This window comes from Fukomys damarensis, unplaced genomic scaffold (assembly GCF_012274545.1).
Source record: "Fukomys damarensis isolate Sample0158 unplaced genomic scaffold, DMR_v1.0_HiC HiC_scaffold_38, whole genome shotgun sequence".
Lineage (NCBI taxonomy): Eukaryota > Metazoa > Chordata > Mammalia > Rodentia > Bathyergidae > Fukomys > Fukomys damarensis.
Genome location: NW_022900950.1, coordinates 14,495,316 through 14,508,898, shown reverse-complemented (window position 1 = coordinate 14,508,898; position 13,583 = coordinate 14,495,316). Strand labels below are relative to the sequence as shown.

General features: G+C 31.9%; 1 protein-coding gene across 4 annotated transcripts in view; it reads left to right on the top strand.

Moving 5' to 3' along the window:
• Window positions 1-13,583, top strand: part of Spata5 (spermatogenesis associated 5) — a 296,553-nt gene that overhangs the window by 111,832 nt on the left and 171,138 nt on the right. For all 4 annotated transcript variants that reach the window (XR_777740.3, XR_004515732.1, XM_010611182.2 and 1 more), the window contains exon 14: window positions 2,850-2,976. Coding sequence is in view for 2 of the 4 variants with exons in the window: in XM_010611182.2 (XP_010609484.1) it covers window positions 2,850-2,976 (127 nt within the window). In the remaining 2 variants the exon portion in view is untranslated. The remainder of the gene's footprint in view (window positions 1-2,849; window positions 2,977-13,583) is intronic.

Below are 13,583 nucleotides of genomic sequence, written 5' to 3'. Positions count from 1 at the left end.
ATATATATATATATATGCACAACCATATTTATAGCAGCATAGTTTATAACCAATAAATCTTGTAAACAGCCCAAATGCCCATCAAATGGATAAAGAAGATATGTTTTTTTTATGCAATGGAGTATTACTCTGCCATAAAGAAAGATGAGCTTCAGACATTTATAGCTAAATGGATGGACCTCTTAAGCGAAATAAGTCAGACACATGTTTATTAAATACCACATTGCTTCTCTGGTTTGAAAAACTGAAAGTGGAAATTACAAAAATATATGACATACTGGAAAATGGTAAGCAAATCTTCAAATGGGAATGGGAATGGGAACAAGGGAGGAAAGAGGAAGAAAAGAAGAGTCAAGAAAAAAAGTGAAAGAAGGGAAAAAATGGAAACAAAGTTTTTATACATAGGGAGGGAAGAGGGCTTGAGGAGAGGAGAATGGGAAAAAGAAACAGGATGTACCATGTCCAGGTGTGAATTTTCTATGATGAGTGTTATTGTTATGTTTGCCAAAAATGTACCAATAAATGTCCTACTATCAAAAAACAGAAACAACAAAAATAAATGGTGCTGGAAAAACTGACTTTCTACATGCTGAAGACTAAAATTAGATGTATGTCTATCACCATGCACTAAACAAAAATCAGAATGAATCAAAGATCTAAATATTAAAACAGAAACACTAAATCTGCTAGAAGAGAGAATAGGTAGAATGCTTGAGGACATAGGAGTAGGCAAAGACTTCATGAATAAAATCCAGACCACAAATACTACTAAGAATCAACAACTGCGACCTCATCTTATTAAAAATCTTTTGCATAGCAAAAGAAATCACCACCAGAGCGAAAAGTCAACCCACAGAGTGGGAAAACATTTTAGCTAGCAGTTCTTCAAAGGAGTATTAGCTAAAATATATAAAGAATTAATAAAAACTCACCCAAGTTTAAAGATCCAAATATGGGCATCTGAGATAAATACACACTTGTCAGATGAAGAAGTAGAAGCAGCAAATAAATATATGAAAAAATGTTCAAAATCACTGCTCATTCAAGAGATGCAAATTAAAACAATGCTGAGATTTCATCTCCAGCAAGATTGGCTATTACCAAGAATTCAATAAACAACAAATGTTGGCAGAATTATGGGATAAAAGCGACCCTTCTCCACTGTTGGAGGGAGTGTACACTGGTGCATCTGGTTTGGAAATCTGTGGAGATTCCTCAAAAAATTAGGATTAGAGATCCCATTTGACCCAGCTATTCCTTTTCCTAATATCTTTCCAAAAGAATTAAAACAGCAGTACAGTTTGCAACAGCTAGATCTCAGAAACACCTTAAATGCCCATCAACTGATAAATGGATAAAAAAAATGTTTTTTAAAAATATGATGAAGTACTGTTTCATAAAGAAGGATAAACTTCAGATATTTCTGGGTAAACAGATGCATCTTGAGAACATACTCTTAAGTGAAGTAAATTGAACTATGTGTGAATATCACATTGTCTCTGTGCTGTGAGAAACTGAAAGTGAAAAAAAGGACCAAAAAGAAGAATAAATATTGTGAAATAGGAAGAGATTGTTCAAAATTATACAGAATGTGAGATCCTTTGTCAATATTTAAAAAATTTTTATGCAAACAATGTATAATATTGGAAATGAGAGATTAAGAAGTGAAAATATATTTTTTAAGATCATGCTACACAGTTTATTTACCATGGTTATTCTCTAATCATTTTTGTTATGAAACTTTTTTTTCATAAATCGGCTGTATTTTCTTTATTAATATCTGCTTATATTATATTAAAATGGAACATTTTTTAAATTTAAAAAGTATTTATATTTTATTCTCATGATCACACAACTGCACCTAAGAAACCCAGTATTACTTCTAGAATGAATTTCTATGATTAGCAACCCTATTTACTTGAGAGTTGGTTTTCCTTAATGTAGTAGTAGTAATGGTATGACCATCCTATTCAACGACAAGAGACAGTCTCTTTGGGTAGTACAAGCCGGTGGGAACATGTTAATTGACTTCCAAATATTGTATACCTTAGATGCATCCTATTTAGTAATATCTTTTTATATGTTGTTGGAAATTATTTTTGATCTCATTGAGGATTATTGCATCTATCTGTAGGAGAGACTGGTTTGTTCATAATTTTATTTTTTTGTGATATCTTTATCTCATTTTGGAATTAAACTGATGTGACTTCATAGAGTGAGTTATTCTCTCTGCATCTATCTTCAAGAAAAGATCATATATAATTTGTATAATTTCTTAACTAAATGTTTTCTTGAATTTACCAGTAAACCCACCTAGGTTTGCTGTTTTTTGTTTGCAAAAATAGTAATTATTGATTCAGTTTCTTTAATATATGCAGGCCTATTCACTTTGTCTATTCTTGTGTAAGTTTTGGTAAATTGTGGCTTTTATTAAAGAATTGGTCCATTTCATCTGTGTTATCAAATTTATAAGCATAGAGCTCTTAATATTCTTTGACTATCCTTTTAATGACTGTAAGAGCTCAATTTTTCACAGTATATTTGTCATGACGAATATAAATTTCACTGAAACAATTTCTTTATTTGAAGAACAGTTTTAAATGATCTCTTGTTTTCTGGTGTGGTACCATTTCAGCATTGGAAAGAAAATCAACATGTTTGATGATAGAGGAAATTATTTTTGACTGTGACAGTTTTTTGAAATGATCATTCAAACATGATGATTTGTCAAACATCATTATTTGAAATAGACATAATTTTTATTGTAGAATAAGAAGCTGATTGTTATAGTAAATTCAGGATTTAGGAATAGATAAACAATTTTTTTAAATTGTACTTTAAAAAATCAGTTCTTCAGGTGCTGGAAATGTGGCCGACCGTGTTTTGGCTCAGCTCTTAACAGAAATGGATGGGATTGAACAGCTAAAGGATGTGACAATTTTGGCAGCTACTAATCGCCCGGATAGGATAGACAAGGTAAGAAAGATGGTACTGTAGGTATTATAAAATAAAGAACTGGCTCAATTGATTTTTTTTTCCACAAATCACTTTCTAAATAAGTTTTCATTAGAAAATACTGGGAGATGTAAAACAGATTCACTGTGTACTGATTACATGCAGTAGGTTTATTACTTTACAGTTAGGCAACAGGACAACAGAAAGCTAGGATTTATGGTGAGCCAGTGCATTACAGTTCAGAAAAATTGTGACAGATAGATTCTTTTTTTTTTTTTTCCTTAGTGGAAATTATTCAATAGCTCTTTTTTAAAATTCATTTTATTGGTACTTTTAAGGCATACAATATAATGATATTCATTGTTGGAAATGTGTACCTTTATGTAATCAGTCTTGGTTCTTATTTTTTCCCCATTCTTTTTCCTTCTCTTCAACCCCTCACTTCCTCCCTATCTACAAAGACTTTGTTTCCATTATTTTTCATTTTCTTATATTAATTCCATCTTATCTGTGTGTACTCCACTTACATTGCCTTTTAGAGTCCCTAGAAAGCAGCTTGTCCTAGGCTCAGTTCCCTGGGGTAACTAGAATCCCTGGGCAAAAGCATTAGAAAGATACCTGTTTCTACAGAAGACTGGAACAAGCCTGGGCTGTTCCAGCCTGTCCCTCCCTGTCTCAGGATATTGCATTCCAGTACGTTCTTCCCTTAATGCTTGAGAACTGCAAGTGAAAAATGGGGAAGAACTGTGTTAGTTCAAGGCCTCCCAGAGAAGTATCCTACAAAGGATATAAAAATAAATGAAGAAAAAAGCTTTATAAATATGTGTGCATATGTGTATGCATATGTATATACATGCATATATGTGTACATGTATGTATATTTGTGTGTATATTTTTGCTTATGGGTTAGTATTAATGAAATTATTTTGTGACTTCAGCATCTCATTGTTTCACAAACTTTTAGTTTGTGTAGAGGATTAAAAGTTTTAAGATCGTTTTTCTGTTTAATCTTATTTATTTTTCTTGAGAAGTTTTTAACATTTTCATCTATATTTTCCTAGGAAATTACTTAGTGCGATTAAGTTAAATAGTGTAGGTACAAAAAAACTTTTGAAACTATTGCTATCACTTTTTTCCCAAGTCATGGTGGTTTTTGTTTCATTTCATTTTTTGTTTTTTGAGACAGGGTCTCACTCTGTAGTTGAGACTGACCTGGAACTCACTGTGTAGTCCAGGCTGGTCTCAAACTCACAGCGATCCTCCTGCCTCAGCCTCCCGAGTGCTGTGATGACAGGCATGGGCTACCATGCCTGGCCTTTGTTTTTGTATCAGGGATCAAACTCAAGACCTTGTGCTTGCGAGGCAGGTCCCAAGTCATGGTTTAATAGAGGAGACCACTAATTTAGGTGCTCATTGATATTTAATATATAATTTTTTTACAAGGGTTTGAAAGTAAAATTTTGCTCCAAGAACATGAACCAGTTAATTCTTTTTGTTGTTGTTGTTAGTATAACTGCCTCACATGTATGACCTTTTGAGGTCCTTATACACATAGAGACATACTTTATTTTTAAAAACATGATTGTATAAAATCAATTTGAAAATATTAAGAGCTTTTATGTAAAAATAAAGTTTTGCTTTAATATAGTTAGGTATTTTACTGTGTGATAAAGAAACTTATATCATCATATACAGGTTAGAAAACTTTCTTTCTGTTACTGATACAATATTTCAGTATGTGCTGAAATGAGTTCTGAACTTGTAAGATCTAGATAAGTGCTGAAGCATCTGTGAAGTCTGTGCGCAGAATAAGACTGAATCTTAATGTGAAGATACCAGAAAGTACTAAAAGAACCTTATTTCTCCTCTACTTTTACAATAATGCTGAATGTAGTAAAATTTTCTTCTCTTGCCAGGAATATGTTAATATTTTATGACTTTTTTTTTGTTATTGCCTCCATTGCTGATGAACTCCAAAATTTCTTATGCTCTGTCTTTCTCTCCTGGACCTAATCTAATAGTGGCTTTATTTGGTTTTATTGTTGGATATTCTCAATGCTAGATAATTTCTTGAAGAAGAATTTAGGTCTTTCAATAAACTTTTCTTTGTTCTTCTACAAATAAGTTGTATGGTTGGTGCTTATATGAGCACTTCCTGTGTAACAAACTACCACAAACCCAGCAACTGTACACAACACAACTTATTATCTTGCATTTCTGTAGTTCAGGATATGAATATGGCAAGACTTGGGCTTGTTTGTTTAGAGTCTTAACCAAGGCGGAAAGAAAGTTGTTGGCTGGACTGCTTTAGGAGCTTATGTTCTAAGTTCTGATGGTTGTGGCATAATATAGTTCTTTGAGACTGTAGAGATAAGGACTGTCAACTAGGATCCACTCAGCTCTTAGAAACTACTAACATTTATTGCCACATAGCTCCCTCCAAGACCGTCAGAGACAACAGTGGAGACTCCAACACATTTTCTTTGTCATCCTTAATATTTTCTTTGCCAGGGGAAACCCATTGCTTTTCAATGGCTCATCTAATAGGTTAAGTCCATCTGTTACAAAAAAAAAAAAAAAAATCTCTCTACATTATAGTCAACTAATTTAGGACTTTAATTACATTTGTAAAAGCCTACCATAGTAGCACTTAGACTTGCATATATGATAGACATGTGAGAAAGAAGGTGTGGCTGTTAGGGGACCAGGTCTTTTCTTGGAGTCTGTTGAGTAATTGCATCCAGCTTTACGGTTGCCAAAATTGAGTGAAGTCTCAAAAGTAAAGTCACAATGCAAGCAGCTATAAAGATCTTTTTTCCAAAGTCGACCCCTCTTAAATTTGTGGTATTTTCCATGATTCCCCACTACTTCTTTTCCTTAGGTCCAAATGGCTGTCTAGTAATTCCATGGTATTTACTACAAAGGTTTCAGGCATTAGGAATAGAGGAATTAATCTTAATAGATTCATTGTATTAGATTGAATCCATCTTTCTAACTTGTCAAGTGTCGGATCCTATTTCTGCCATTCTCTTGTGTATCTCTTTATGCATTAACAGCAAAGGCACTGGGGATATGAGTGTCAGGAAGACTTTATGTAGGATAGTTTATAATATATTTTTCATTATAATAAAATCTAAAAATATGAAAATGTACTTTACTTTTTTAAAATGCTAGATAAGTTCTACATTATGCTCATCTCCTAGAAGGGATAGTATATGTAAACCAGAGCAGTGCCTTAGATCAGCCATTATGTTTCATATCAAGTAATAAGTGTTTACCTTTCACAGCTTTTCAGTGAATTAAGCCAGTAAAATTTATGGCCTAAAAGTTATTGTTTCTCTGTACATCAAGATCATGGTGACAGTCTTACTCAGAGCTATGTTTTGTTATGGAAAACAATTGGCAATTTTAAGACTGATGTCTTATAGAAGAAATCTAGAGGTTATTTTATTCTTTGCTTTAAAGTGCAAAAAAGTAGTTTATATAGTAGGATTAAAAAAAGAGGTTTAGTTTGTTTTATCTAAGTAGAAGGTAGCTTTCTGTTCTAAAAGTTTTAAGTATATAGTTCATAATCTTCAATATAAATGAGTTTCACAGAATATTTAATTGGCATTGAACTTAATCTGAAAAGTGACCAAAGGGAACTCCAAAAGAAAACTTAAGATGATTAAGATTATTTATGAAGTTTAACTAAAAGTAAAATTCTCATGGTTTACCTAAAAATGCCGAGTAAAAAAAATGGTTTCTTTTATCTTTGATGGAAATAGGCAAGATAAAAGTCATTTACAAATTTAGATGAATTCTGGTTTTAACCTTTAAAGGTTAAAACATGATTAAAACATGCTATTTTTTTTTTGTTTTAGCTTTAAAATGATGCTGAAACAGTTTTCTGACTACCTATTTTTAAAATTTATAGAACATATGTATAGTGTATATATTTTCCCTATTTTCTAGCTTTTAGTTTGCTCTTAATTTCTTTGCATTTCTCATATAAGACAAACTTTATATTAGTTTCATGGAGGTATGATACTGCATTTTATTGTGTTGTATGTTGTATTGCATGAACATTTATGTAATTTTCTTTCTATTCTGAGCACAGCCCTTTTCAGCCTTAGAATTTCCTTATGAATTTTGGGGATGCGCTCAGCAATTGGAAAGGGATTTTTTGCATCATGCAGGCAGCAAAAGTGAGATAATCTGGAGCAAGTGTCATTGACATGTGTGAAAGGATAAAGATGGTAGAGACCAAAATGACAAGTGCCAAAAGTAATTCGAAAGGCCCAAAATTGACAGTGAGGTACAATGGAAGAATTGGCAGGCAGACAGATGTTGAGATCTTGATTTCTATAATTCTGGCTTTATTCCTAATGAACTATTCTTTGAATTTTGTTAGGCTCTTAGGTTTCTAAGTCTGTCAAAATGCAGTAGTTACCTCTGATACAGCGTTCAAATTCTGCAGTTTTCTTATTTTGCAACAGACACAAGTCAGTAATAGAAATTCTAAATGCTACTACCTAAAAAGATATTGTTTACCAAATAGGGTTTGTTTTATAGATTTTTTAAAAAAGTATGCTTTTTGTTGAATTTTCATTTTAAGCACCTTTTCAACCTTTCTTATTGATGCAGAGTTTCTTCAAACAGATTATTAAGCAAGTAAATACTACTCACGTGGGCAAAGGTAACTTTGCTTTTTAACCACATGATTCTAAAAAAAAAAAAAAAAAAAAAAAAGGTAGGTGGAAAGCCATAAATCAGCATTCTGTTGTTTTGTAACAAAAACCTTGGTTGACACTGAAGAACACCTTGACTCTTTCATTTAAAATTTATTACTCTTTGAAAAACAAAAACTTGCTGAGCTACATATTTTCTATTTTCACAGATGTCTGACCAGCCCATACTTTTGTTCTATTTAATATGCTTTTAAAAGCTGCTACAAATGTAAAAATAACTGAGTTAGATCAGAAGTGTCTAACTATATGAATAAAACTGAGTCAATTGTAAATTTGTAACAAAACAAGAAAAACTTCCCTTATATTGTTACTGCTTTTAGAATACCATATGTAGGAAATAATGTTTAGTGTAGCCAAGAACCAAATTCAAAGCCATATATTGAATATTTTAAGTTGATTAGTAGGAAAGCTAATTTGATGGTTATTTTTAAAGTACATAGAGCATACTAATTTTAATGAAGAGTCACTTTTGTACCTGGCATTCATTGAATGTGTGTGTTTGGAAAGGATGCATATAAATTTTGATGCATTCTAATCATAAAATATGATCAATCTTTGTTTATAATACTTTAGTGGCCAATGCATCAAAGTAGATTTTACCTTGGATCTCAGACCCTCTGGCCTCTGTCATCTGTGTTCTGTTAGAATAACTTTGGTGTTGTAGTTGCTCTTTTTTGACACAAGATGGTGGTGCTTACCTGAAATGTTTTGTGAGTACAGGCTTACATTCTCCCTCTGGAGGAAGAGCAACTTCAGGAAATGAATAAAATTAGCTTTACATTAAAAATTAATAGCTGAAATTTGTATGTGTGTGTTTTCAGTGTATAATTTAACAAATAATGATTTAAATTTATGTGTAGGTTTATGTGAGTTGAGGCGGGGCTGGGAGCACTGGGAAAAGCAAAAGTAGTGAACTAACAGTCATTAGATGTACACTGTACCAGCTGCTGTGCTGGCTGGTTCCTATGTGATGCCTACTTGAATCTAGACAAATGTAAGCACTTTATATGTATTTTACACAATACTTGTGCAATCTTTGATGCACTCAATTGTGTAAGCCTGGTAGTGCTGTGTGTGCATGTGTTCTCCTAAAAAACTGGTGTGCCATTCGCCAGTGTACCAGGTTTATTGACTATTAAGGTGAAACTATTAATCTTTTTTTACTTATTAAATAAAACTTTCTTATTTAAGTATGTTTACCATACTACCCAGCATTTCTGCTGTGTAAGTATTTTTACTCAAGAGAAATAAAAATATTTTTTCATACAGAGACCTTTATATAAGTATTTTTAGCAGCTTTATTCATAATCATCTAAAAACTGAAATGTCCAACACCTGATTAATGGATAAATAAATTGTGACATGGCCACATAATGAAATACTACTCAGACATAAAAAAGGAGCAAATTACTAATATATGTCAAAGGTAGATGGATCTTAAAAGTGTTATACTAAGAAGCCAGACCAAAAGGGTACACAGTATTTTTTTCATTCCTTTTTTATGACACTAGAAGAGGCAGGGCTATTGAATCAGAAATTAGATCTGGGAGCCTAAGGGAATTCATCACGAGCTGGCATGAAGAATATTTTGGGGATGATGGAAATAGCCCATATTTTGATTGTGGTGGTTGATTATATTATATATATTCCTCCTCCTCCTTGTTCCCTTTCCCTCTTCCCTGTTCCCCCTCCTTCCATTCTTCTAACTTTATAACTAAAAAAGAGTAAACTTTACAAAATGTAAAAATATACCTTAATAAACGACCATTAGAAAAGCACACTTAATAAAAAATTTAAATCAGAAATGTGAGAGTTGTCCCCATTATTTTGGCAGTATTTTCTTCTCAGTAGAAGATGAAGCATCCTACTTCTTAGCTGTTTTCCGAGTCTTTGATTATCTTTTAATAAACTACATATATAGATTGCACAATACCACTGACTTGGGTCAGAAATGCCTCAAAGAAGGAGATGTTGCTTTCAAACCGTACTACCTGGCATTCAGGAAAGAAGTAGATAGAGTTTTATTTCTGGAAGATTCTTAGAGAAGTTTTTATCTTAGTAAAAGTTTTTCCTTGCATATTAGAAATTTCTCAAATCTTTTAGAGAAGTTGTTCAGCAAAAAGAGTCGGTTTATTTGTTTTATATATATATATATATATATATATATATATGTATGTATGTATTTATGTATGTATGTATGTATGTATGTATGTATTAAGGACAGTTTTTATTGTTTTTCATTATAATAGAATCTATAATTACAAAAATGTACTTTTGTTTTTTAATGCTATATTATACTCTTAATTTCTGGAAGGGACAGTACAAGTAAACCATAACAGTGTCTTAGTTCAGTTTCATATTAAGAAATAGTGTTCATCTCTGACAGCTTTTTAGGCTGTTAAAAGCCAGTACAGTTTATGCCCTGAAAGTAGCATTGTTTTTCTTTTTAATACTGGGGACTGAATCCTGGCCCTTTGCACTGAGCTCATCCTCAGCTCCATCTTCTTTTGTTTTTTGAGTTTTGAGACAGGGTCTCCCTAAGTTACTGAGTTGTTTAGACTGGGCTCAAACTTGTGATCCTCCTTTAGTTTCCCATGTGTTATTACTGTACCTAAATCAAAATACAGTACTTGATGCCAGACTTATTCAGGACTATCTTTTGTTATGTAAAAGATAACAGTGGCCAGCTATAGAACTGATACCTTTTGGAAATCTGAGGATTTTTGTTTCTGCTTTCTACATTAAAGTGCAAAAAAACAATTTTCTGTGTAGTGTAGTATATTTAAGCAGAAAAATGCTGATGTTTGAGGAAGATGAGCAAAATTATTTAATTTTGGATTTTTTTAAAGGTTCTCTTGTTAATACCACCTATTTGAGTTTAATAATCCAGTTTTTCCTTTGTGGATAAAATATGTGTGCTTTTTCAGAGGTTAGTAGAGGGCTGGCATTTCAGTGAGCGTAATAACTTTGTGAAGTTTGTTCCTAATTTCTATAAAATGTTTTTAATTGTGTTTAATACTTTATTCCTTTGTTTCATTTATAAAGCAGAATTTAATATCTAATATGTGCTTTGTATTACTAGACAACTTGAATCAAGAAAAGTAAAAGTAATGAAAGATGAGAGGGAGGAAAGCTAAAGAGAAGTAATGGTATAAGTGAATATGGGTTGTATTTGTGTTTTTGTTTATAAACAAAGTTGGTAAAGTATTAACAAATAGATGCTTTTGTAATACTACCAGGAAAACTGGAAGACTTAAGGCAATTAGCTGGATATAAAATAAACTAAGTAGAGATTGGAAAACTTCTGTATGCCTCTATAAATAAAGTTTTATTGGAATACAGCAAACACCATTCATTTTCTTGTAGCTCGTTTTGTTATATAGTGATAGAGCTGAGTAAGTATTTGTTACATCAACTCTTGCTGTCAAGCCAAAAATTTGCACTATCTGCCCCTTTTGAAACCTTTTGCCAATTCTTGAACAAAGGAAAGTAAAACTTTTGAATTATGTTTTCTATGTGCCACACAGCATTGTAGGTGATACGCAAAAAACAAACACATCCTACAAAAATGTTTGTCTTTTTAAAAATTATTATTGCTGATTGTAATTCAGCTTGTACAAAGCAGGTCAAAATTATAAGAGCTATTAAGTGCTCATATGATAGTTCTTACTTATCTGAAACAATAATATTGAACCTCCTAGGAAAAGCCTAAATATATCAGTAGATACTCAGTTTATTTCTCTGATTCTCCTAATCCCCTGATATTTTGCTTAGTTATTTTTCTGTAGAATTTATGATTACACAGTTTACTTCTTTACAGTGTTTATTTACTATCTGCCTGTCCTTCCACAATTATAAACTCCATGAAAAGGAAGATTTTTGTCTGCCATGCTCACTGTTAATATCCAGGTACCTAAATAGTAACAGTGAGTATGGAGACCCACCTTATACATTTTTTTTTTTTATTAGTGGGCATTGCATTTAGAAAGCATCAGCTTTTTCACATTGGCTATAATTTTGTGAGTCAAAATGCAAATGAATTGCTGATGAAATTTCATTTTTTAAATTTGTTTTATATATTCCTCGTTGAAAAAAAGTATTTCCTCTTTTGAATTCCTCACTTTATCGCCAGTTGTATAGTTTAGGGTACTTTTTCTTAGGAGTTGTGTTTAGTACAGAATATTTTGGGTAGTTCAGAAACATATTTGTTGAGTTGAGAAATGCACAGTAAGTTTAAAGTTTATGTAAACTACTCTGATGACTTTCAGTTAGTAGTATGGATGGGAGTATAATCACCATTAAGCCAGGCTCATGGTAGCACAAGTCTATAATCCCAGAACTGGGAGGCTGAGGCAGGAGGATCTCAAGTTTGAACCCAACCTGGGAAAATTAGTGACTTAATGAGATGCTGTCTCCAAATAAAAATTTAAAAAATAACTGGAATGTACCTTAGTCCAAAGCCTCTGGGTTCAATCCCCACTACCACACCTCCCACTCCAAATCACTATTAAATAAGAATAATTACTTGTATCCATTTCTTTCAATTATATTTGTGGCTACATTTTGACAATAGTTGAATTTTCTGCCTGCATAGTTGCAAAATTGGTAAGGAGAACAGTACTCTGCAGTCACGTTTCCATGAGTTGCTATTTTACATTCACATTTGTGACCTAAACCTGTATTCTTTCAGACATTTAGAAAAGACAAGTGTTCTTGTAAGCAGTAAGGATTTTATTAATGGGAAATGAGTAAAAATGTAGTCCAGACAAAATTAAAATGTGAATATTGAGTATTACATGTAGATTGACAGAGAATTGTATGTGCTTATACGCATTTCATTGCAGTTTTTTTCTTAGCTACTACATTCTAAACGAAAACTAAAATACATAGTTGAATACATGAAGAAAATCATAAAAATCCGGAAATAGTACTCTAATAACAATTATTACTACCTTTGAGCATTTACATTATACAAGACCCTGTACACTGTTGTTATCTGTAATTCTTTTAACAACCTGCAAGTTATATTTTTTTACAGTTTGAATATAAGAAAATTGGTGCTCAGAGAATTAAATAGCTTCTGTGGTTCAGAAACTAATAAATAATGGAAGAAATGTTGTAAGGCTTGGCTTCCTCTCTCTAATAGAATATTCCATATCCCATAGTTTGTCAGTTTTCATGCATTGTCATCATATGCCATCAACAGGACTATGTGCCCATACTTTATTTAAATATTTTACATTATATAAAATTTACACTATAATGTTTTAAAATTTAAGTTTTCGTAATATAGCATGTTTCTGAATAACTCAAGAGTGTTATACAGATGAAATTATTTGCTGATTCAAGGGAGTGATAATCACCTCATTTGCCATTTTGAAGTTAAAGCTTCCAATTTCAAGCTGAGATATATCCTTTTATTTTATGTCTCTCATCCCCTTAAGCCTCATATTAAGCCTTATACTGCCACATGTACACATACATGTAATCAAAATGATTTTCTTTTAAAAATAATGCTTCAAAAACTTTAAATAAAAGTACAGTATTATACATAAATGCATTATCCAAAAAACATCTTTATTTTGTAAATTGATGGCTAAAGAGACTAGCATTTTATATAGTATTTTTATTACTATAATTTATTTTGTTCATATTAACTAGAATTAGTATGCCATGTTAGTGAGGAAAATGAGGTGACTTCATTTGTTCTGTTTTTTTATGTATCATGTGAGATTCACTTCCACTTTTTCTAAATTCAGATGTTGTGTAAGATTGAATAATTTACTTCAGTTAATGAATTTTTGTTTTGTTAAAACAATAAGTAATAATGCATTATCTTCATTATGATGTGGAGGTATGTAACCTATGAACACTTGTATTCCAGTAGCATAGAATTTG